Here is a 26130-nt window from a genome sequence, read left to right on the forward strand (position 1 = left end):
TGTCAGTGTTCACGTCTCCGTGCCGAGTTCTGGCTTGAACTTCCTAATCAGTGACATTCCAGTGCGGGACCACAGGTACGAGACTATTGAAGAGAGAGGTAAAGAGAAAAGGGATGAAAAAGAGAGACAGAAGTGAGTGAAGGAGGAGAAAGATAAAACTGTGAAGGGTGAAGAACAACAAAAAAAAACCCACCAATGAGGAGATCATGGGGGTTCAACGCTACTGGCTGCTGTTGGTGTTGATCGACTGCCGTGAATGGATTACAGGTAGTGTGGTGGTGGAATGTGCAGATCAGTGTTTGTGTATATGGAGGTTTGTCCTCGCACTGCACCCTAAATAAGCTTGTGGTGTTATTTGTGGTTGTATAGCTGCATATGTGTGTGTGTATGTAGGTGTCACTCTCTCTGTCTGGGTCACACCATGTCGATGTGTGTGTGTGTATGAATATGCAGTTTTCCGCTGCTGTGGTGGACTGGCCTCCTCTCCGCTCGAGCATGTTTCAACCTGTCCTCTCAGCAATGCTGCAAACAGGAGCCCTCAAGCAAACTCTGCCATTGACGTAGCCTGAGTGCTTGGCTTACTAGTGTTGTGATTAATGGGGTACAACTGTTTATTAAGGGCTAAAGTATGTGTGATTCACTCAGGAGGGGCAACAGTGAGAAAGTAATGACACCTTGAACATGAGAGTGCATGCTTTTTCCAAAGCTTTCTCTGTACAGTAATGAATGGTTTTACCGGGTTTGCTCAGCTTTTTGTAGCCTTTGCTGACCATTTGTTTTCAAGATATGGTCAAAATAAAGTTAAAAATAGTTATAAGTAACTCGGCAACACATTGAATCATGTGTTGTAAATTTGCCGAAGCAAACACAATAGCTTGTTTGGCGTAAAGACTCATTTTATGACTAATTGCATGATGCATCAAATGTTGCACTGAAGACAATAACCATAAAAGGTGAGAGTGGGCTCTTGTCTGCTGTCCCTGTGAAATGGGAAGTTCCATGAAATGATGCCATTTATTATCATTGCAGCCACTGCTGTTTGAGTGATGTAACTAACTCAAACGACAAAATAATATATTCACAGAGTAACAGAGTAACCAGAAGATTAAAGCATAGAGAAATCTTTACTCTATCATAGAATAAAAATCAATAATGCTGTTTAAAAATGTAGCCTTTGTCCTTTTTTATCAGGAGCTGTGGGTGACATCAGTCCATATATAAAGCATTATGAGGGCTTGTCATATGACAGGGAGGATCTTCACAAGATGCACTTGAGAGTCAGAAGAGCCACGCAACCTCAGGAACATACGCTGCAGCTGGATTTTACTGCTTTTCACAGGTAACGTCGCATTTCCATCTTGGGAAGCATTGCACTCAAAAGCATGGTTCTGTTTGTGCAGAGTCTTTGTATCTGTTCCTAACCCAAAAACACATGTCAACCGTGATTAGTCCACATATTTACCCACTGTTGATAGATCTGCATACCTTTCACAACGGTACAAAGCTTTGGCCACAGCTGTTTGTGCTTTTGTTTCCCTTCAGAACTTTCCGTCTGCGTTTGAGACGAAATGCAGCAGCATTTTCCCAAACTTTCATGGTGGTTAGTGAAAATGGTTCCACATCAGCTGACCTCTCCCACATATATTCAGGAATATTAGAAGGTGGGTATGACAATGAAACCTAGGAACAGATCTCCTAAATTTAGTTAAATTCAGAGGAAAATCTAAATGACTTTACTGTAATCAAAGTGATTAATCACATAACTTCAAGAGTCATTTGTAATTGCTATGGTTTGGATAAAACATCTGGATAAAACATTTGTATAAACATCTGTTTGTGGCATGATTTATTGAAATCTGAGGAACAAAGCAAAACTTAATGAAGGGAGTGGATTAAATGAGAGAGTTTATTGCTTTGATTCTCCTGCTTCATACCTCCCCTCATATATCTGTGAAGTCTGAGCATGGCCTCTAATCTTTACATTTTTCTCAGTATCTTATTTATTTACTCTGTCTGTCTCTCCTCCACAATCTCCTGTCTCTGCTCATTTCCCCCCTCTCTGACCCTGACATCTCTCTTGACCTGTTATTGCAGGTGAACACGGTTCAGCCTGCCATGGCTCTGTGTTACAGGGTCAATTTGAGGGAACCATCCACACAGACAATGGGACTTATCACATAGAGTCAGTCCATAGATACAACAGCAGCCAAACAAACCACCACTCTATAATCTACCATGAAGACGACATGAGTAAGACTTCCTTCATTTTTCCACTGCATGAAAAAAAAAAAGGTTTTCCAAAAGTGTTGTCTCAGCACAAAAATTCAAGCTGCTTTTGCCTCTGCAGTAACAGACAAAAACTCTGAACCTTGTGCATCTGCGATCTGAAATTCTTCTAACGTCACCCCAAAACCTCAACTGCTTTTCTGGCCATTTGGTGATGATGTCAAGAGCACAAAAAGAAATGCCATGTAACAGTAGATCTCACTTAAAGGTCTTATTCAGGGCCCTGCAGTCTCACAGAAAGACAAACAACTACAGCAAAATGCATTTCTCCCCGGTTACTATTCCTTATTGCTCTTTCTTATACATTACAGTATCTGCAGATCCCAGCTCTAGCATAAACTAAGGTCACTAGGGGTCAATGAAACAGCCGTGCCCTTAACTTGTAGGTCAGTTATAATGTAACAGCAGAGCCTATTTAGAGCTCTGAGGCGGATCCACCCAGAGCACTAGCCAAAGAAGAGATAGGCCGAAGATGGGGTGACTTTTGAAAGAGGAGGAGGAGGAGGATAAATGAGCGGGTGGGGGGCTAAAGTAAGGAGGAAAGTATGAAGATGACGAACAGGAGGAGGATATGTACAAGGATATGAATTTCTAAAGGGAAAGAGGAAAAGAGAAAAAGAGAACAGGACCATGTATAGGATCTTGCAGAGTTTGAAGGCCATAGAGACGGTTTCCATGACAACGGATCAAAATGAACTCCAAGTTGGCTTCAAATTATATCAGTTTATGATTTGGCCAGATGGCAGTCGTCACTGAGTTCTGTCAAAATGTTTTGTGTGTGTGTCAATATGTGTGTGCATGTGTAGCTGTGTCTTTTTCCCTGGCTCTGTAGACAACCATGCATCAGTATAAGATTATTTCCAAGAAAGCGTTTCCTGGAAATATAGTGCAAAACGTGCCAGACCACCCCCACACACACACACACCCCCTGCCTTCTGCCCCTGGCTGCCTTCCTCCTCACGCCTCCCGCCATTCTTTCAACCCCTTTCACAAATCGAGTAACGTTGCAGCTGACAACATCCTGTTCTTTCTTTCACAGGCCAGCATATCTGCAGGAAACTGTGAGAGATCTGGCACATGATAGTTCCATAAACAATCAATGCCTCCATACAAAGTGGTAAATTAAGACATGAGGGGCTGACATAACTCCTGTGTGTATTTCCACTTCCTGTGGTTGTCGTCTCAAATGCTACTAAAGTTGAATGAGGAACCCTCTGTTCCCTGGGATGGAGGATGTCAAGGCGTCTATCAGATCTGGGACACAAGGCACGGCCTGGGTAGCCATTAATAACCGAAACAGGTGATGCTCAAAACAAACAAAAACTGAAAAGATGAGTTGAACTGTATCCCTGTATAATGTGTATACAACAACAAGGCAGATACACGTTTGCTAATGTTTTGAACATCTGCAGCCTTTGTCGTGTTTTTCCCAAATGTCTGTTTTCTGTGAAGTTTGTCAAAACAGGTTTGTTGTGTAACGTGTTTCTATCACTGACTGTCAGTCGTCAATTTAAGGATGTTACTTTTAAAAATAGTCATGATTTATTATGATCAATAGGTGTGTGTGTGTGTGTGTGTGTGTGTGTGCGTGCTTGCGTGCGCGCGCATGTGTGTACGTGTGTACCTACAGCTAAGTTACACCCTAGTTCATGTGACCTTCTCTTTGAAGTTTCACATATCTATAAAAGGGTAACTATTAACCTCACACTTCCTTGAGCGAAATCAAGAGTGATAAACATACTTTAAATATCTCTGGGAATGTTTAACTGTTTGTGTAATAATTGCTTTCTCAAACTGAACTTACAGTCAGTGAAGTTGTGTAGATCCCTTTATATTTTCCTTCTACATTTGTAGAGTCCGTCTCTCTGAAAGATTCACTGGAGCTTTCATTTAGATTTCACACTTATATGAATATTTCAAATCCTCAGTTTAACAATCATGCAAAATATTCTTCAAACATCTATTTCTTCATGATATTTGTTGCCACATATGACAAATATCTCGAGTGAACACTGGCTGAACTCTCGGAATTGCACCGATATCTTGAGGTTATCTGTTGTTTAGCATTACAGCTGAAGAAACAGCTGTTACACCTCCTGACAATCATATAAAGAAAATCATGTATGGAAATATACTTGTAAGACAACAGGGCTTTCATGTTTTCCACAAACACTATCAGTATAGCAGCATGAGCACTATGGAGGTTTCATAAATTATGTAAATGGGGAGGTTGCAGGTTGATTAGGGGATATCAGGACCACTGGAGACAGAAAATCTCCCACCAAATGTGTGAATCGTGTTGTTTTTAACAACCCTGGGGCCTTGTGGTTAGAAAGACCATTGACCCTCTGGTAGATCAGAGATTTCATCAGAGCAATTTCCATATATTCTTGAGTAGTGGTGTGCACACACTGGCACGGAGAGTTTAGCTTAATGTTTAGATTTAGGGTTAATTTGCTCTTGAACAAACCAAGGGGGCACTTGAGGGCACTTAAACCAACCACAGCAGCACCTGGGCCAACTACAAGGGTGCTTGGAGTGCACTTGGCCTGACCAGAGGGTCATTCATGAGGCAGCAGCTTCAACGCAAAAAAGTTGTCCCGTTAAAGCACACACATCCCAGCTTAAAGATGGGCATGTCAACAGTCAATGCCTTTTTTTTAGCTAATGTTGGGTCTTCCCCCTAGACACCAAACTCCCCAACTATTGTGATAGAAGTAAAGTGCAAAAGCATGAGATTGAAAATGTAATGTTAATGTGTGAGTGTCTGATTTTATAGTGTGGTGTCCAGTCATAACTGTTATATGCTCAAAGCTTTGTGCTGGAATGAGACTTGAGGCTCTGGCATACATTTTCTACATTAATCTTAGCAGTAAAAACTAGTATCCAACAGCTGCTGGGAATGTGATTTCTGATATTTCATTTGGGAAAATCCTTTTATTTTCTTGCACTTATCGTACAGCAGTTTGTAACTGTCAAAGAGCCTCATGCATAGACGGGATTCAGTTCACTTACTGACATTTTCTTCTCTTATTTAAATTGGAAAAAGATGGAATAAATAATAATTTCTTTCTCCAACTTTGGCAACACAGGTCAGAAACATTTATCTCCTACAGTATGATCAACAGAGGGTGACACTCTTTGGAAAGGAGAGAGAGAGAGAGAGAGAGAGAGAGAAAGAAAGAACATGGGCAAGTAGAAAGGGCTGGAAATAATTCCGTCAGTGGGTCGACGCCCGGCATTTAGGCCTCCACATCCACCTCCACCCCCGCACAGTCCACCCCTACTCATGCCATGTATGGACTGAATTGCAGGTTTGTGATTGGCTGGAGGACTTTCGTAGCATGGTGTGATCCAATCATGTGTTGTCTCTCTCTCTCTCTCTCTGTAGACTCATGTCTGATGCAGGGAGATGCTGTACTGGTGACAGTGTTTTACACGCACACAAACACACACACACACACACACACACACACACACACACACACACACACACACACGCACGCGCACACACACACATACACACACACACACACACACACATACATACACACACACACTTTGCATTATGTCTTTAAGTTCTTATGGGTCAACAGTTAACTGGCAAAACATTGCCTGATTCTGTCACTCTTTCATTACTGCAAACATGTGAAAGTGATTATTATGGCATGTGACTGAACTGTAACTGTGGAATTTAAAGACATTTTTTCTCTACATTAATGGAAGAGTTTGTTTTCTTTATATCGGCCTTATAACCACAGGCGTTCTACATGCTTCCAGCTAAACCTATTGTTTTGAATATTTTGCACGGTTATGAAACGTTTCCAGCAGCGTATTTTACATTACATTTACATTGGTTACCCCATATTTCCCACAGAGTCCCTCACCATAAACCTGATATACTCTGTTGCAATGAAGTCCTTTGGCTTTTTGCATTTTTGTGGAATTCTCTGGCTTTTCCAATGCAACACGATGGGCCAGTTTATCCTAATGAAATGCCTCCCTGTGACTGCAATCCTATCATTATTGCATCAGTCTGAACGAGGCAGCTGTCCCAGAGGTGTTGCAAAATCGCGGACGATGATGTTGTTTTAGGGAAATCAAACCACCAGTTATCACAGCATTTTCCACAGGCCGCCCCATGGCTCCCACTCCAGACCACTGCGCTAATTTCCAAATGTGGGTCCTCTATTTATAAAGTGTCTGAGAATGTGAGTGTGCTTCTGCCCATGCTAGTTGCTTGACGTACCAGTCACTAAGGAGTTGAGTTCGAATGTCTTCTGCACTTATTGTTTTATATTGCTCTGTATAAGAAATGTAAAGTGTACTTTTTAATGTGAGACAAGTGTTTGAAACTGCAGGGAAAAGACAGACAAAGTTGTGTAACTTTCTACATAAAATACTACATTTAACTTAAGCTTTCTGTTTGATGCCTTCACTTCCACAATCTGCCAGGCTGCAAAAAGCCTTAAACAAGAACTCATTTTCGCTCTGTGAAGACTAATTGGATTCGTTTATCCTTAAAAAGGCTGTATAGGAAGAGTTGGTATAGAAGAGGTAACATGAAAATTTGTATTTAAAATCCTGACAATACCATAAGCAAAAAAAACTTTACTTTGTTTCAGACTTGGAGATTTATACCTTGAAATGTCAGGAAAGATAATCAGAAAACATCTGAATGAAACACAGCAAACATACTCCATAATGTAGTGGTCAACTATTACACAAATACTTTCCTCTCTGATAATGGATCTGTTTGCCAAACATGTCCCACATTTTACCAAAGCACAAAGGTGCTTCTTGAAATTCTAGCTGTCAGGAAACTGCTTCGTCAGGACCTTGATAGTGAGAATTTCTATTGTACCTTGCACTATTCAGGTCCTCCTGTCCAGCTCTTGAATCATTCAGTATGTTCTCCCTGATCAGTGTCCCTGGTTAAACACACACGGTACAACGCGTTTACAATAATCATTTCAGCACAAACAAACAAGTCATTTTCCAAAGATCAAACTGTGGCCCTGGTCCACATTACAGGTTTGTTTATTTGTGAGCTTATCTTTCACAATATCTTGTTTGCTCCAAAAAAAGGAAGAGTAGTGGGTTGAACCGAACTTCATGTTTGTTCTTTGTGCAATTATTTATTCATTGTATTATCTGGAACGCATACGCCCACATTCAGATGCGTCATTATGGCATTGTTTACTTGGCTGTGTGTGTGTTTCACTCAATGAAAGACAGAGTCAATGAAATATTCTGAAAGTACATGTGCGTATTTGAAGTGTCTGTGTTTGTTTTTATGCAGTCCTGCCACGCATGAGACCTGGTCCTGATGGATTCTGTGGTGCAGAACATTTAAACGTCCTCGCCCAAAGCCTCAGACCCAAAGAGGTAGGACAGTCCAGACATCACCTCAGTGAACAGACATACTTTTTGTTTTTTTTTCTTTCCTTGCCTTCAAAATCGCCTCCAGTTCCTCCTCTGCAAAACCATTTACAGCCAATTAACTTATTTTTTTTTGGAGGGAATCCGCCAAAGTGTCTGGTTCATCTTTTGTCAGTGACCTAATTTATGAGGGCCCTCATTCATTCAGTCACATATTTTTATTTATTATTATTACCTTGATGAGTCACCAACAGCAAATTACACGGATGTAAGGACACTAACAGAACAATGTGTAAAATACAAAGAACATAGCGGGGTATTTATAGGCCAAACCTATATTGGCGACGACCTTGAGTGTTTTTTTTATAAAGAAATTTAAAAAACCGGTATGATGAAATAAACATCTGCCAATTCTATTTAGATAATCTCTCCCTTGGGTGCCCTATTTGTTGTTAACTTTTGACCAACTAGGTGGTGGTCCCTATGTCCATTGTTGTCCAAAGTGTATATGTGGACATTGGTATGGGTCCATTTTTAACTACATACCTGCCAGTGAAGATCATTTCCACTGTTTGGTCATAAAATGGGCTGAACAGATGTTGTTCCCAGTGGCGCGTCCAAGTTGTGTTCCTATCACTACAGTCCCTCCTCTCCTGCTGGGACACACGTATCAGCACTGTATCAACATATGTTCTCATACATACTCCTTCTTCATGTCCCTGCAATTTTCATCCACAGGAGGCAGCAGCGAGCCGGTCCAGGAGGACAGTTGATGAGTCAAAGACCAGCTGCCTGCTCCACCTCCATGTTGACCACCTCTACTTCAAGAGGTTCAAGTCTGTGGAAGCTGTTGTGGCTCAGGTGATAAGTCTTCAAACAACATCTATCTCGGATTGACGAGATACTTTGACTAAACAGGATATTTCAAATGTGATGCACACTTTAACCAGGATTTCATTTTTAATTTCAGGATTGATGCTATAAAAAAATGTACTGCTTGTGTGTGTTTTTGCTAAAAACATAACTTCACTGAGCTTTAAAGTTCAGATTCTTTCTTGACACGAAGAAACGGTTCAAGCACATGTGTCACCCCCTCCAGAGTGCGGCACTTAGATGCTGCTGATACCTGAGCTGGTATCAAGGCCTCAAAGAACGCAGCGTACACCAGAGCCCTTCTAGTGTAATGGAAAATCCAACAGGAGCATCAGAACACAGCAGGATTTCCTCAGGTGTTAGTTGAGCAGTACATGCTTTGTTTGCAAACCTGTCCCTGAATCTAGTGTCCTGGATTCAGGGTACATGGTGCTGCAATCAAAGGTTATTTGATGTAATTCCAAGGTTTGGGCTCAACATTGGTAGGTACACAGCAAACCTGGCACTGCTCCAAAACAACTTTTTAATGCTGTCAACCGAATGGTTTATTAGATATAAAATCTGTATTTATATTTAAATAAAAAAACTATACAAAGACTTAAAGACTAAAAGTAAACTTTAGGAAATTAAGGGAAAAGAGAGAAACAACAAACAATATGTTTGCATCCAACATCATCATTTTTAAATTCGGTAGGCACACAGGGTGAATTATTTACCATTAAGAAATGTATATATATATATATAATACTATATAAAGGACTAAGCTGTTGCTGCTGCAGGGCTGAATAAAGGGCCAAATGCAGGCCCTGCACAGATGTACACAGCTGTCATGGCAGGAGCTGAGAGAAGGTTGAGAATCTTCTTATTCTCCGATGGTGGCACATGAAGTGCAGAGATTTGGCAAAATGAAGCTTTGTGCCAGGTGTAAAGACCTGGCACAGAGCCACCAGCACCTCCTGTTCCTTCCCTTCTGCCCAGTGTGAAGCAGCAGCTATAAAACTGTCAAGCTAAGGCCAAGCTGAAGCTTACAGACTGATAAAGACTGGTAGAAGTTTTGTACGAAATTTAAATAACACAGCCCTTATTGAAGATTTAGCGACCTCCCTCTGGTATTTAATACACTCTGTGGGCTTTGAAGTGGCTTATGACATTTAAAATGTCAAAAAGATTCTAACCCTTTGTCCTGCACTCTTGACCCTTGACCTTATTAGAGCCGCAAAATTACTGCAGAAGTCTCTGAGCTTCACTACTCATGCAATTTTCAGAGGAATGTTCTGTTGAGTTAATTGACTAAATCAAATAATTTTTCAGTTGTTTTTAGTGTATATTGATCCTGGTTTTAGTATTAGCTGACCCGTGGTGAAGGCTGCCTGCCTGCTGGCATGCTTGTATTGCGTCAGTGCAATAAGAGTCATGGCAGTGATTGAAGTATCTGTCTGTGTTGAAGTTTCTCTGTCTGAGCAGAGCTTTTGTAATTGGGCTTAGAGGTCACATGAGATGCTCTGCTGATATTGAGTTTAGCCACATACTGATATGAGAATCCAGTGAAGCAACATTAATATAATTACCCGTTTAACTTCCTCTAAATTAAACCCGAGGAGCTGTTTGTCACTGCATTCCATATCTGAAATGAAATTATAAGTGCACAGATGTTTTATCTTATCTAATTATGTCAGATTCATGCTCTCATGATCTGAGCCAGGTTCAGTTTGGTTTCTGTGTTTTCTGTCGTGAAATCTGTTTCACATCTGTGTTTTTTTGATTAAATTTTTTACTGGTCAAAGCAAGGTCAGTCAGTGAGTGAGTAAGTCTGTCCTTAGCTGATTTCTGCGGCCACTCTGTTATTCTCTCCAGCTCTCCTCCTGCTGTCCGTCCTCTCATCACCTACTCTCACTCGCCTCAGATTCTTTCCACCACAAACACACACACTTGCTGTTGTCCCTGGTTCAGTGCCAGACCTTTGTTGCACTGGGTGAGAAAATATGGTGTAAGTGATGCCGTGATGCGATCTTTGAGTGTAAATAGACAAAATGCTGGTGTCAGTCACTGCTGACCTGGTTTTAGGGACTCGTAAGTCCAAGGTATATATTTTTACGTCTGTGGAAATTTCCCAGCAGGGTCCTGTATGTTCATCTCCTCTGAGGCCTTCGCATGTGACTGGGTTGCACGTGTCTCTCTGAATGTGCGAGGGGCTGTGCCACCCACTATGGAAACACTCAATGGATAACGTTGCTTTACAGATTACCCGACATGGTGGTGTTATGAATCATGAGCAAGGCATGTTCAAAGATGTTTTGGCACAACAGCATTAGCAGTTCAACGAGAGTAAAGTATAGACTCAAAAGTATAAAATGATAAATCTACTGTGAAATTCTGTTTTGTGATTGTCAAACTGGTCTGGCAGTCATCGTGTTGCTCTGTGTTGTCAACCTCAGCCCCCCAGAGCCAGAAACACTGTTACTGACGATATATCCGACTGTTTTCTCACATGAACCCATATCTTTCTCAGGTGAGCTCCTACATCCAAGCTGTGAATGACATCTACGACAAGGTGGAGTTTGATGGAATCAAGCTGATCAACTTCAGAGTCAAATCCCTCAGTGTAAGATCCTTCTGCACCCAAACAATGACACGATTGTCCCAGATGCAGGTCACTGATAACTCCATACAACCACTAATCCTGGCTGTCACTCATTCACGTCTTAATTCACGAACACGCAGTGAGCTCCTTGTTAACAGGAATGAAGGGTTTTGGAGAAAGACACTGATTAAGATAATTATTAGTGGTGGTGCTCAGATGTCTTCTTCTACCAGTGACAATCAAACTAGGGCTGATTCTCAGCCCCCAAAATGAATGAAATATAAGTCTTACTTTCTCAGCGCTGTGGGGGTGTGTGTAATTTTTTGTATCCTTGTGTGCCTCGCTTTCTCCAGGTGATGACAGAGGAGGATAAAAACGATCCTCTGAATCCTCTGTTTATCGGGCCTGAGACACTGTTGAGTCTGTACTCTGAGAAAAACTGGGGCAACTTCTGTCTGTCCTACCTGCTCACTAACAGAGACTACAGCGGAGTGCTGGGGCTCGCCTGGGAGGGCAAGGCTGGTGAGTCACTCTCGCTGCGTCACATGTGTAGGCCTCCTGCACAACTCAAACGCATGGATTCACACAAATGACACACATACACAGTACACAGTGGTTTGCACAGTTGCCTTGCAGCACCCTAGGTTTAAAAAGGTGGTTTAGTTTTCCCCACACTGAAAAAACATGTAAAGTAGGAATGCTGACGTTGCCTTGTATTTGGGGTCTAAGTGCTGCACTCTGGGGATTTATATGAAATAACTCTTGCACCGAGGATGAGACACTTAAGCTGCTTGCTTGTTCTTTAATTACTTTGTATGATTTCAATGTGTCTTTGTCACAGTCTAACTTGTTGACTCAACCTTTGTGAGCACATAACCTTCCGTAAAACCACATCTTGACAATTTTACATTTTGTTTGCTGGACGGATTAAAAGAACATAATATAATGTGTTAATTGGTTTAGAAATGCTGGTAGGTGAATTTTTAGCCAGGCATGTTGTTTCCCCCTGTTTCCATTTTTTTTGCTAAGCTAAGCTAACTGGCAACAAAGCAAATGAGTGCATTTCCAACTATCTTGCGATGGGATCCTTCCAGCCACCCGTCAACATGTTGACCCGTTAGTACGTAGTAGTTATTTCTACATTATTACATGAGTACTCAGTACTAATGAGTCGGACCACACCCATCTTTGAACTCAGCCTTTATTTTGATGAACTACACAACTGTTGTGTAGTTGGATTCAACAACGACAAAAAACCAAGAAAAAAAAACACAGCTCTGAAAAGACAGATGGATTTAATTAAATAAAATGTATTCATTTATTTCATTCATTTATCATTTAAAATAGAAATTTGTAACATTGTTACGAAAGATAGCGCTCTTTCTTTTTCTAGGAGTGAATGGACATTTGAATACGGGCATCTGATTAATGGTTCCACAGTATTAATCTCACTTCATGTCTGCACATTTATAGTTAAAAGTATATAGACCTTTAATAGTAGAGACAAACCTAAAAGGCTATGCATAAAACATATGTCATGGTAAACAGAGATGTGAAAAAGATACCAGTCTGTCCTTGTTAAAAAGTATGAGACTTGAAAAGTGAAATAATGTTTTCCTGCTTTGTGTCTCAGCGTTAATCTCTGTGTGAATCGCAGCTGTCAAAGCGTAGCTCCTTCTCTGGCTCCCAGGACTCCCTGGCCTTCATCTGTGACACAAGTCTCTACATTAAACACTCCTACACACACTCACAGTTTCCAGATCAGTGTGAATTATTTGACCCATGAAGGAGGTGAATCCAGGGTGAAGCATTGTGCAGAATTGAATTCAACTGCACTGACGATAAAAAAAACAAAACAAATATGCATTAAGAAAATGTGAAACTCTTCTGCAAATGTGCACCACAGTTCATAAGAGGCATCTTCTAAGGATTTGCAGCAATGTGTTGAAAATGCAGTGCAAATGCATGTAAGCCAACCTTAGTTTTCCTGGATCACTTGATGTTATGGCACGCAGCTCCAGGAATTATACAGCTTCCATTTCAGGCCTGTTATAGAAGCAGTGTTTTGGTTTGAAAGACCAAAAGCAAAACGTGAGTAAACTCCTCAATGAACAATCCTAAGTGATTTGCATATAAATCTGGCCCTTTATTCAGCCTTACCCTCTGTTGGCTCAAAGCAGTAGGAAATGTTTTTTTTATTTTCTTTCTGTTCTTCTTAAAAATAGTGATGTGCATTTTGCCCTTAAGAACTCCCCTTGGACTCACATTACAAACCATGTCTGCATGAGATATGAAGATATGAAATATTTCCTGTGGGAAACTCTGTAATGCTACTGAATTTGTTATTAGATGTTAATGATGGCAGTTTGAAGTTTGAAATTAACTTTCACACATTTTCAGTCAACATTTAATTTTTAGGTCATACTGTTTGATGAACTACATACACAAATTTAGGTCAATATAATTACAAGAGAATTAACATGAAACAACAGAATTATTCTGAATGTCAGGCAGACTGACTGTGTGTGTGTGTGTGTGTGTGTGTGTGTGTGTGTGTGTGTGTGTGTATGTGTGTGTGTGTGTGTGTGTGCGTGTGTGTGTGGTGTCTGTGTGTGGTGTGTGTGCATGAGTGTGCGTGTGCGCATGTGTGTGTACCTTTATATGTTTGTCTACAATGTTAATTGATAGTATATGATCAAATATGTATATTTAAGTGGGTGTTATTGTGTGTATGTGTCTTGTTTCTGTTTGTCTTTGTGTGTGTGCATTGGGTGCAAGTGATCCACAGGACTGTTTGTTTCTCCAGACCGTGTTTATCCAGTGGGCCAATAATAGGAGTCTTTCATTACGGCTCCTTTCTGTGGCGAAGACGAGAAGGAGGAGGGGTCAAAGTCATAGTTCCTCTCTGCTCGCACTGCCAAAAACCACAGCCGGGCTTCCAAAGTAATGCTCTTTCTAGGAAACCCATCTCCTTGAATAGCCCATCAGGGGGGCCATTTTAGGTCAAAAGCAGGGAACGCTGGAGAAATGCATCCAGAATTCTTGATTATTCTGCCGGGGGAGTCTTGCTTGGCAGTTTGTGGATATATCTTTTGGTTTTTAGTAGTGAGGAGTACTATTAATAATGACAATGGCTTTTATTTTGTTCTAACTTCTCCTCTAAAGCTTAAAAATCTCACTTTGCCATCCCATTTCTGGCACAAGCCATCTTATGAGATCAATACAGAGGGATAAAATAGTCTTAGGTTACTGTATCTTCTCTCTCGGCCTCCTTCACCTGACATATGATGGTAGTGTGACAGTGTTGTCTTTGCTCCTAACCCTTACAGTACCCTCATTGTTTCTACAACAGCAGAGATAGGAGGCACTTCTGTTTTTGTTTTTTGACCTCTAACTGTCCCTCATCGTTCCTGAACGTCACACTTACGCCCACTGTGTAACACAAACATGCCAATGGGAGATCCAGATGCCCACGACTGGTTCCCACAGTCCTCTGGGACATCCTGTGAACTCAGATTTCTCTGAAACGGCGCTGAATATATGGAACAGACATGCACCCACCAAAATGTTGGTGCTGCTGACCACATTGTGTAAGAGGTGTTACATAAAAGGCATGTGAACTGCTGAGGCCTCCAATCTGAAACACACACGTGTACAAATGGATGGAACCAATGAAGTGACAGAATGGATGCATGGAAATTACTCCCACAGGAGCGGATTGCGTTAAAATGGTGGTGGCAATGATTGCTGAGAAAATTATGATGGATAAGGCGGAGCACTGAAACATTTATTGGGCTTACATTAAAGATATCGGAGGTCATCATTCTTCTAGGTTCAGTATTTAGCTGTTTTTTGCATGCATCTTGTTTTGAATCAAGAAATGTCACAAATTTAAGGAATGGTTTTGTTAAACTTAAGTCCTGGGGGAAGAGCTCATGTGTGTTACTCTAATCTACAAGTAGTCTAAAGAACCATATCATAGGTGCTCAGTTTGACCAATATGACTGGTTTCTGTAGAACTAGTCGTCTGGCTGGTCTGCTGAAAGATGATGTCACAGCCCAGCCGCCCATCCATGTGAATGTGGCCAGGTGTTAGTCATTGTGGGAATGGCTTTCAGGAATATTACATAAACCCAAAGGCAATGGAGGCCATTGGAGGCCAAATGTCTGTGCACGCTAGAGGAGGTCTGCTGGCATGTCTGTCTGCACCTCCCTGTCCCCGGGGGCCTCAGAGGTTGATAACACTTCAGGAAAACATTGTTGGTTTAGGATATGTCCAGTAGCACACGGTCAGTTATGCAACCATGTTGTCCTGCAAAGTGACAAGTAGGTATGTTTTCATTAGGTCTGCAGCTCTCTTTTTTATTGGGCCTGTTGAGTCTACATTTCAACACTTTTGTTGCAGTAGGATTTATGTGCGATCATCATATTCATGAGCTGTCAACTTCTCATTCAGGCTCAAAAGATGTAATATTTCCACCTTCTTGCTGTGCAATACCTGCTCTGAACTATAGATGGTAAACTACATAAACCAAAAATAGTAGAGTAAATGATGCTTAGACTTTGCTCTTTACATAAAGAGATAGTTGGAATTAATAATTGTAAATTTGGATTGGTTGCCCATACACAGTAATGAATAGCAAAAGAGACAGAAGATCGCAACGCATGAGAAACATGTTGCAACAGCAGCAGTAATACTAACACACACACAGTGTTTAAGACCAAGTCATTCAATCATTAAAGAGCCCCTCCAATGACAATAGAGTTTTTAACGTTGTCTATATGATATTTTTTATATAATTCAAAGCATATCATGAGCCGTAAGCAGTCAATGCTATGACTGAGTATTTCCACCTTTCCACCTTTTTTAACCTTTTATTCACCTGGACAACATCTTATTAAACACATTTACATTTTACTCAGTAATTATTTATTTCACTTGTAATTTACTATATAGGACCTCACAGGAATTTTATCCTTGGCAGCATCAAACCTGCCAGCTCCATGTTTATCCTCTCATCTCTTTGTTATTCAGGTAACTGGGGAGGAATATGTTCAAAACAAACCACCCTGCGTAACGGCCAGACCGCCACCCTGAACACAGGTCTGGTCACAATTCAGAACTTCGGACAGTTCCTGCCTACACGACTCGTCCAGCTGACCTTTGCTCACGAACTCGGCCACAGCCTGGGATCTCCGGTCAGTCGCCATCCTTTACGCAACACCCTCTTCACCTTAATCTGCCTGATGCTCAGAAATCCACTCAGTCCACTTTTAGACAACCAAACCAAACAATGCACTGCACACAATGTCTCCCCTGACATGCACCTGGTATTTGAAATATTATATCCTTTCAAAATTGGAAACCTCCGTTTTAAAGGGATAGTTCAGGTTTGACCTTGGGGTGTGTGAGGTGCTTATACATGGTCAATGTATTACCTATAGTAGATTCAGATTGGCATGCTGCCAATTTAGAGAAGCGGCCTGGAGTAGCAGCATAGGTGTGCTTGTGTGTAGGACTCTGGTAGCTAAACGCATTTTTTAAAGTGGCTAAAACATGTTTTTGCGGCTGGCCCCGTCCATAGCAGCACATCGCTCATCTTTTGTCCGGGAGCTTCTCTGAACTAGTACTGCACTGATCCGAATCTACTGCAGGTAATAATTTGACTATGTAAAAGAACCTCACATAACTCAACTTCAAATAACTATAATACAAGTATTACTTTAAAACTTTAAAATATCTTTTAATGTCATACAGCAGACAAGCAGTGCGGGGCAAGTAACTAAAAGATCTAATCAATATGTCATTACAGATGGTCTATTTGAAAAAGCAACAACTCACGAATGTAAACAATTATTTACATCACTTGTTCAGAAAGAAACTGTAAATGAGACATTGACACTCTTAGGAAGGAGACAAGATGTATTAAAAGCCTTCAATCAGGCATATTGGTTGAAACACCACCCGATTTCAACCCCACAAAGTCTTCATCAGGGTGGAAACAGTAAAAACTGTAAAAACACATTGTCAACACCTGGTACTCTTTTTATACAGCACAGGGGAAGTAACAAGCAACAATGAAAAAACATAACTAAACTACCAACCCAATCACATCAACATTAATATCATGAAAGAGAAAAAGATAATAACAATATTGCGAAATATCTGCTACCTGATTTGTGCATTTGCTCAGCTGAGTGTAGTATTTCAGATGTCTGTTAAACTTTGCCCAGTTTTACTGTAAATCCCCTCCAGGGCCTCAGTGACCAGGAGTTCAAACATGTTAGTCCTACACGAGAGCATGCGGGTTTGTGTACTGAATGATAATTCAACATGATGAATCTCTGTGATTCAGATTTTAGACTTACTTCGAATATTCTCCCAAACATGGCTGTTTGCACTACACCAGAACAAAGTGTCTGTGAATGATTCACTTATGTGGGCATTGGAGGCCTTGGCCTTTAATGACTGGTTTGCTTGATATGAACCCTTGACTCACTATCACTGGGTAATCTGAAATGAGGGAACAGGAGGATCTCTGATATTCTCTGGTATATTTTCACAAGCTAGCCCATAAAAAATCCTCCACTTCTACCATATCAACACACAGCTTATGTGTACACACAAATGCCTGCACCTCTCGCCATATGTGACAACTGCAAACACCTGCAACCTTTGTCCCACTGCGCAAAACGCCAGCCGTGCTTCTCCATCTCTTTTCACCCTGGCTTCTGTTATTCACACTTGCACAGACCAAAGAGTCCTCTGAGGCGTTCCTGAGCAGATTAGTTCTGCTATGTCAGACCCCGCAGGCTTTTTATAAGTTAAACTACCATGAGTTCTCCTGCTCTGGCCTGGTGTCCAAGCGCCTGTGAAAAGGCATGTCACATTGTTTTCAAGCCAGACAAGTTGGAAAAAGCACATGAATAGCTTCACCTGAGAGTTGTGGTAGGTATGGTGGCGGGCTTCAGTTGTCTGACCAACAGTCCAAAATCTAACAATGTTCAGTTTACAATCATAGCATCAAAGCATCATATTCTCACATGGGAGTAACCGGAACCAGATAAACAATAATAAACAAACAGTTAAATAATAAAACTGCCGATTAAAGGTGGAGGAAGCAATTCTGGAGAGAGACTGTTGTTATTTGAACTCAACAGCAAAACAAATACACCCCTCCCTTCAGTGCTCCTTTAGAAGCTCAGTCCCAGGGCACAGCAACAACACAATGGTGGAATTCATCCACAGCGTCTTGGTGGATACTCTCTCATAGCTGAAGCAAAACAAACCTTATAATATAAAATGTCATGAAACAAACGACGTGAACACAAACAATGGAGTAAAAAACTAGCAAGAAATAGTTGTTTAGATTGTTTGTGACAGCTATCACAAGATCGAGAAAACAGCACAAAACAAGGGCGACCTAGTGGCTTTATGAAACGTAGCAAAACTAACTAACTAACTAACTAAACAGAGCAACCTCTGCATCCGTCTTCATGCCTTTCTCTCAGGGATTATCCACCATAGTTGGACTGGCCATCACGACTACCGGGACAATCCCGGTGGGCCAGTGCAACGTCAAAACATCTCTAAAGTTTTTACCCACATCGTCAGTCTCTTGAGTGGCCCTCCCTGTGTGCCTGTCATTCAGGCTGCAGGCCTGTCACAGTGGATAAGACCAGTGCTGAAGTTCTTTCACAGTCCAACCATGCAGTCTCCACCATTGGAAAGCTTTTTCTTTTTTCTTTTTTTAAATTTTTGTTCCTCTGATGTCTACTCTTTGGCTGTTCCTCTGCCATCATTCTTGACAATACGGTTAAATTGTGGAGTATACACCATAATCACGCTCCCGTTATTTAACCTATTTTGCTCCCCCTCCCCTCTTCTCTTCTTCTTTCCCTTGTCCTGTGCACAAGCATCAATGCCCCCTATTGCTGACTAGTCGGAGTAGTGTTGTGTGACTTGGTCTGCACTTTGTTTATTTCAAATGTATAAAGCCAGAGCTGTGTTGCAACACCAGATTTCTTTCAGCGCACACACAGAACAGACAGCTAGTGGACCAAGAAGAGAAATTCACTGAATTTGACAAAAACTATGTTGGATTAGAATCGTTCATTCTTCCTTTTCTTAGTGCTTCCCACCATTTTTGTTGTCAGTCTGACTGTAGCAGTAAAGGAGGTACAGTGTTCGTGAACAGTGCAGCTCGTTTTTAGCTGTGTTACCACAACATGGCAGAGCACGACATTACAGTGGAAACCTAATTCAAGACTAAGTTGCTTTATAAGATGTGGCTGAAAATTTGACACAAGTTAACAGATGACAAAGATAGTAAAATAGATATACTGTTCTTAAGAAACTGCAAAAACATCTGCACAGCTGTGGCGAAGTGTTCTGCCAAACCCAGAACCGAAGATATTGACAAACACAGTGAGCACTATAAAATTAGCACTTCATTCACATCCATCAAACTAACCGTGGACAGATGCAGAAACACCCACATCTGAACATGTTCTCTCTGCATGTGTCCATGTTAACTTCAAGTCTACGCTTTGGTTTCTTGATTCACCCGTGAGTTTGACGTCCAGAAGATACTGATACCACTGATAAAACCATCACACCATCATATACATGCTGACATGCAGGGAGGAGGCGTTCAAGGGAATGTTTCACAAATGTATCTCGGAGTAAAGCTGGAGGAGCTCTTTGTTCTGTCCCTGATGTCCCACACATGGAACACCACATTCCTCTGCTCTTTCAGGGCCATCAGATTCCAGAGGAAGCTTTTGACTGTCGAGAGGCTCCACTTTGGATTTGAAACTATAACAAATATAACTTTAAAAGTCAGAAAGGATCTGTAATATAGCTGCTGTTACAGGCACCATCTTCCACTGTCCGTGGACATTACTGAATACATTTTGACAGTCTGCGATTTCCTATAACAGGCTACTGATATCAGCAACAAATGGAGTTAATTCCACCGTCTGTGGTTAAGAGGAAAACAAACTGTTTCAGCATGGGTTAGATCATTTGTTTCCCCCTGCTGTTTCAATTTCTATTCACTCAGTGTCAACATGCATAATGTCTCAAGAAAGATATAAACTTGAACTTTCATTTTCTAGTATTTTGTCTGTGTTTCAGCACGACGAGGGCTCTAACTGCGGGAATCTTGGTTCCTCTGGTGGTAAAGGCAGGTACCTGATGTTCCCTCACGCCACAGATGAGGTGCGTGAAAACAATGAAAAATTCTCCCACTGCAGCATCAAGCACATCAGCAAGATCCTTAAGTTGAAGAAGGATGACTGCTTTGTGGGTGAGGAGGAAAACGTACGACAACGTGCACCTGCATGTTGCCTGATGAGTTGTGCAGATATGGGGCAAATGTTTACACTGTCATTATTCATTGTACATAGTTAGGCCTATAGTTTGTCTTCACTTCGTGTTTCTTTACTTGTGTATGCTTATCTGCTTGTCTGTTCTTTTTTTTTTTTCGGGCCAGTCAGCAATCAGCCCATCTGTGGAAACCAGATTGTAGAGAAAGATGAGGAGTGTGATGTCGGTCACAACGACACAGACCCTTGCTGCTACAGCGCTAAAGAGCCTGCAGGAGTCCAGTGTCGCCTCAAGCCTGGTAAAGTCTGCAGGTACTGGATACGTAAAAGTAAACACACCATCAAAGTGTGCATAAAATGTAATAAAAGGTGATCATAAGACATTGGCATTGTTTTCAGTTTGAAAGGTTTTTTTTTTAAATGTCAACCGTTGACCGTGTCAACCTTTCATCTGAACAATTTTTTCTGACATCCTATCTTCTAGGTGTGTCTCTATTTTGTTTATATGTGGCTTTCATGTGTATCTGTCGCCCTCACTATATGTTTACGACATCCTCTCACTCATCCATCCATCAGTCCGAGTCAGGGCCTGTGCTGCAGTCATGATTGCGGGTTTAAGCCGGCCAGTCAGACCTGTGATGAGGAAACTGACTGTCAGAGGGAGAGTGTGTGTTCAGGCCTTTCCCCGCTCTGTCCCGAGCCAAGCGCCAAGGAAAACTTTACCGTCTGCAGTCAGGGCACACGCGTCTGCCTGAACGGGGTGAGGCAACCACATCCACTACACCACAGTGTGACAGTATGGTTCAACTCTGTTGCCCAACAACAAGGCAAAGTGTGCAGGGATGTTGCACAGCTGGTCCTGAAAGAAAAATGTATTAGCTATGTTGCATTCCAGATCATTCTTGAACTTGGAAACAGCCGATGCCAAAACAGTCACACAGTAAGGTCCATTTGGATGCTGTTCTGGAGCTTTTAGTTATATCACACTAAGTCTTCTAATAGCTTTATGTAAAGGAGGATACCAACAGCTTTATCTATATGAACCCATTTTAAAAGCCATGCAACTGTGCGTCTATCGGCTATTTCCTGACTGTTTTCTTATTATCGTTATTCTGCAAAACTAATTCTGTATTATCTTCAAGTGAAATTCTGAAGTTGACAATCAGGTATTTACCAGTAGATTCACCATCCAGTGAGCGTATTCACGACCCACTTTATTCGTGAACAAAAACAGCATTACAACACAGAATTACTGAGAAGATCCGTGATACCAGAAGACAATAGTGTGTGACGCCCTCATTAGCTACACATGATAAATTGTCCTCTGGGGAGGAATTCACTCCAGCTGTGAATATTTCTTCATCACGTAATATTATTTTCCAGAGGTGCTATGTGTGCTAACTCCTCATCACCTGATCCATGAACATGGAACTAGAGAAAGGCTTTTTTGGGGATGTGTGAATGTAAAAATCTAAGGAAACGGATCCGCAAATAAAGGTGTTGTTTTGTTTATAATAGCCAAATGAATGCTAAATTATTTCAAATGACTTAATGTTTAAGTCCTGAGAATCAAATGAGTGAATAGAAAACAGGAAAACAGGCTTGAACTTCTAAAACACAACTTCTAAAACCACATATGTGATGCAGATTGTCCGTGTGTTTGCCCAAGATTAAACTGCCCTAGATTCCCAAAAGCCCGGGTAAATAAATTTGAGCAGTGTTTCACTGCTGTCGCTGGTCCAGAGTTTAAAGTCTGTTTCACCTGGGTGTGGTTTTATTGCACCTGTAACTGCACCCAACTGTGATGTCACGACGTACTGACACACCCTGATGTGCACCTCTACATCTGAGCGGCACTGGAGCTCAGCACCACACGATTTAACTACAAATCTTGTACATTTATGTATATTGTTTGTATATTATTTCACATACTGCAATGCACCAACATAATTTACAGAAGGTCCATCTCTTCTCTTCCTCCGCTTCTCTCTGCAGGTCTGTGCTGAGTCTGTGTGTGTGAAGCATCGCCTGCAGCAGTGTGACTGTCCAGGAGACTCCATGAAGGAGAAATGCCACATGTGCTGCCAGCAGCTCGGTAACCATGAGCCCATGTGTGCTCCAATACCGAGGAATGTGTTTACACTTTGTGGCCCAACAAAACAGCCTGGGTCAATTTGTACAGAGGTCACCCACATACATTATTGTTTTCCATTAGACAACGTCATAAGCACTACAAGAGACACCGTCTGATGTGATGGTCATGTAGGTGGAATAACATGTTTTGTAAAGGAGATTTGAATATCACATTTTAGCAAGAAATGTGAGTGGGCAAACTTTTTATTCAGGAGTCTGGTATCAGTGCTTTAAAGAGGTTAAATACAGCTTTTGTATTATTAAGTGCTTTCGTTTAGTAGACACAATTGTACAAAAATTCTACTACCACCAGGGGGTGTCATTGACAGAAATTTTCACATTCAATACAAATATTTATTCTTTTGTTTTGTAATTACTTTTTCTCTCTGTCTACGGCAGATAAGCCTGAGACTTGTGCCAGCACCACCTCCTCCGTGCTGTCTCGTCACTTTCAGAGAAAAGCGATGCCGCTGGTCGGTGGGGCTCCGTGCTCTGGAAACCGAGGTTACTGCGATAAATTCCACGTGTGTCGCCTGCTGGACGCAGACGGCCCCATCGCACGACTGAAGAACTCTTTTTTCCAATTTGAGGACTTCAGTGATGTAGCAGAGTGGATGAAGGTGAAGGTTTCCCATGATTAGTCTGATAGCATATTCAGCATTCAGACATTAGGCCGTGGAGGGCATGTCACAATGAAGGTGAAGAGTATTGATTTCTTAATTCTTAAATGGAATTACAGGGAACTGCTACAGTCAGGCATGTGTCCTATCATTCAGTTTAAAAAGCACCATTATATAAAATACAGTAATACTGTAATGACTGACTCCAATCAAAGTCTAATCTTAAACTTAGATGAGATATTTTACTTTCTTTTTAATTTACTTTTTCAAAAGAAGAGTTAATGTGCAATACTTCGGATTTTTTAGAAGATGGTTGCTTCCTGCTTTAGTGTAATAATTTGATGTACACAAAAATTGTAACATTTACTCAAGCTGCCCCACTGACTCAAATGACCTGATCAGTGGTTATTGGTCATCAGGTCAGATTAGAGGTTTCAGCATTACTATTATGTGGTTGAAAAATGATTCCTCACCTCGTGTTATAACTGAGGAAATCATCTTTGTAAGGAAGCAGCAGATGTTTTTCTGAGGTCACATCTTCGGCTCAGCTCACTGTGTTTGTTAAACTTCCTGTCAGGATGATCAGCTGTCTTCAGTGTTTAAGTTGTAGCTGCCTTTGAGGTTCAGTTTCTCACGACAGCATGGAGAATCAGGAATGCCCATTTGGGTTTAAGAGCGCTGCAAGGATCAGCCATCCACTTCACTGGAGGCAGAATTGACCCTTCGCTTCATTGTGTTTTTTCTCCATACCTGTGTCGCTGACTCTTATGCATGAAACTACTGACGACACTGATCCTGTAGGCTGATCCTTCTAATCAGTCAATCTTTCGTAGTGATGTAGTCCCCCAAAGATGCAAGTAATTAAACAAGTAATGGACATGGGAGTGCACTACATCATACCAAGTATTTACTACATTGCAAAAGTGTGTAACGGGGTGTGATAGGACCCACATGCAGCACAACCAAACAGATGGATAGTTTCAAATGACCTTTATTGAAATACCAGCAAAGATAACACACACAGGTGGGTATGAGGAGTCGAGGATGGGGTCCGGGGCTGGAGAGCCCGGGGTCCAGTGAGTGGAGCGAGGTGACTGCGCTCACACACACAGGGGAAAGCTCTTGGACCCGAAGACTGGGGCTGGCGGTGCCGAGCGTTAGGGAGCAGGCTGGAGATGTCGTCGAGGTAGCTGGAAAACGTCCAACAGCCACAGGGACGGGCAGAAGGGGAACAGGAATCGCACAGGCAGAACTCGTGGTCGGGGACAGAAGGCTAAGGTGTTCACCGGGGCAGAGACGAGGCAGGATGGTCAGGGGCAAGCAGGGTCGCAAACAGGGAGTCAGTCCGGGGATAATCGCTGGAAAGTTAAGCTTGACGCTGAGAACAATCTGGCAAAGAGCGAGTGAACCGGGGATGTATATATAATGGTCTGATTGGGGCTCGACTGCAGCTGGGGGCAACAGGTGAAGACAGTGAAGCTGATTAGGAGGTGTGGCAGAGTGGGGAGTAACAAATCGGCATAGCAGGCTGTGACAAAGTGTGGGTTTTCAGTGCAAGTTCATAAGTTCAACCAAGAATATGACACCAAAAACATTACACCATAGTTTTTTTTATTTTTTTTTTATGTTTTTTCAAACTCAACTTGTTGCCAACTGCCCTAACATTGTCTTAAAAGTACAGTGTGTGGGTAGTAGTAGCAGTGAACTACTCTGATAGAAATGACCATGTTTAAGTCTTGACATTCAAGACAGTGCATTTAATGCAATATTTACTCATATTTGACTCAATAAACATTGTGCAGGTTGTTAGTATTACAACATTACTCAATGAAAACAGATGTTTAGAGCTCAAGCGATGATCTAAATGTCATTGGTTGCATTTGTGAATAATTCCAGCTGCACCTCCAGTCAATGGAAGAAGCACTGATGCTAACTCAGCGGGGTGAAGGGGAACACTTAAATAACTTGCCAAACATCTGGCTAAGACATACAGTCAACCAACAGTAATCCAAACTGGAGTAACACAAAAAACCTTTTTTTTCATTTGTCTGTCTCTGCAGGCTCATTGGTGGGCCATCCTGCTGGCTATCCTGACTCTGTCTGGAGTGATGGGCTGCACCATCTGCCTCTGCAGCCGCACCCTCAATACGGCTGACCTGGAGTAACCTCTGACCTTCTGGGAACTATCCTCACAATGACGCACAAATTCATTTAGATTATGAGGGGTTTTGAAGTGTCAAGGCCACATTCAGGAGATTCCTTTTTTCAACTTTGGTCCACATCTCAAGTGGGTGGTTGAGTGGTTTGCAGGTGACTCGTGAGGACACACCTGCTCGGTGCCAATTTTTCACTGACTGATATCTTTCGACGTCATTATGCATCTGTCATTTCTTTTCCTCGTGTGACTTGTCTGTTTACATTTCAGCAAGTGTGTTCTACAACGTGATGCATGTGTTGTGGAAAACATGGCTGCTGCTGCTGTGGGTCCATCAGCCCTCTCAGAGGAGCCACATACTGTAGCAGTGCACCTACAGTGATTTAAAGGGCCATCTGTCCCTACAAAGGCTGGTGGGATTTAGCCTGCGATGTCCTTACTGCTGTGTTTGAACTTGAGTGCTAATTTGAGCCTAGATGAACATCCAGCTGTCCACCACAGCGACACTTTCAATTTTAATATTGTCACAGGAAGATGAGATACCAAGTGGAAACTGATGATTGACAGGGCCTTGGGTCTAAATGCTGTCAGCTGTCTGAAAAAGGTTCTGATGTTTAAGTTAATAAAGCGACAGTAAACACATTTATCATCTCAATGAGCAATTGTTTACCATTTATGATTTGCAGTGGTTATAAGTCACTTCAGCACATTTACTCAGGTTCTGTGCTTTTTACCAAGTACCTGGTCTACTACTACTTCTACTACTACTA

General features: G+C 41.7%; 1 protein-coding gene and 1 long non-coding RNA gene across 3 annotated transcripts; one reads left to right on the plus strand and one right to left on the minus strand.

Annotated features, from left to right (window-relative positions):
• Positions 1-26002, plus strand: LOC111654257 (disintegrin and metalloproteinase domain-containing protein 10). Of its 2 annotated transcripts, XM_023405197.2 has the most exons (15): positions 1-267; positions 1192-1339; positions 1543-1661; positions 2095-2250; positions 7589-7674; positions 8407-8529; positions 11051-11143; positions 11476-11644; positions 16158-16321; positions 20262-20433; positions 20620-20764; positions 21029-21212; positions 22448-22547; positions 22985-23205; positions 25266-26002. In XM_023405197.2, exons 1-15 carry the CDS (start codon positions 207-209, stop codon positions 25368-25370), a joined length of 2046 nt encoding a protein of 681 aa, XP_023260965.1. In that variant the 5' UTR covers positions 1-206; the 3' UTR covers positions 25371-26002. The 2 variants fall into 2 exon arrangements, with proteins under 2 accessions (XP_023260965.1, XP_087029809.1); XM_087173683.1 differs by lacking the exon at positions 2095-2250.
• LOC147819175 (uncharacterized) lies at positions 5563-8336 on the minus strand. Its single transcript, XR_015437189.1, has 3 exons — positions 8215-8336; positions 7151-7217; positions 5563-5701 (listed from the first exon to the last, which is right to left on the minus strand). It is a non-coding gene; the product is annotated as an uncharacterized LOC147819175 (long non-coding RNA).
• Positions 26003-26130: the final 128 nt, after the last annotated feature.

Source organism: Seriola lalandi, unplaced genomic scaffold, assembly GCF_002814215.2.
Source record: "Seriola lalandi dorsalis isolate HSWRI2012SDOR001 ecotype SW California unplaced genomic scaffold, Sedor1 jcf7180002054267, whole genome shotgun sequence".
Taxonomy (NCBI): Eukaryota; Metazoa; Chordata; class Actinopteri; order Carangiformes; family Carangidae; genus Seriola; species Seriola lalandi.

Excerpts from the sequence above, each read along its gene's own strand:
- LOC111654257 (XM_023405197.2), top strand. The coding sequence starts at position 207 with ATGGGGGTTCAACGCTACTGGCTGCTGTTGGTGTTGATCGACTGCCGT. Across the intron at positions 11,144-11,475 it reads TCAGAGTCAAATCCCTCAGT|GTGATGACAGAGGAGGATAA; the intron begins GTAAGATCCTTC and ends CGCTTTCTCCAG. Across the intron at positions 16,322-20,261 it reads GCCACAGCCTGGGATCTCCG|CACGACGAGGGCTCTAACTG; the intron begins GTCAGTCGCCAT and ends TCTGTGTTTCAG.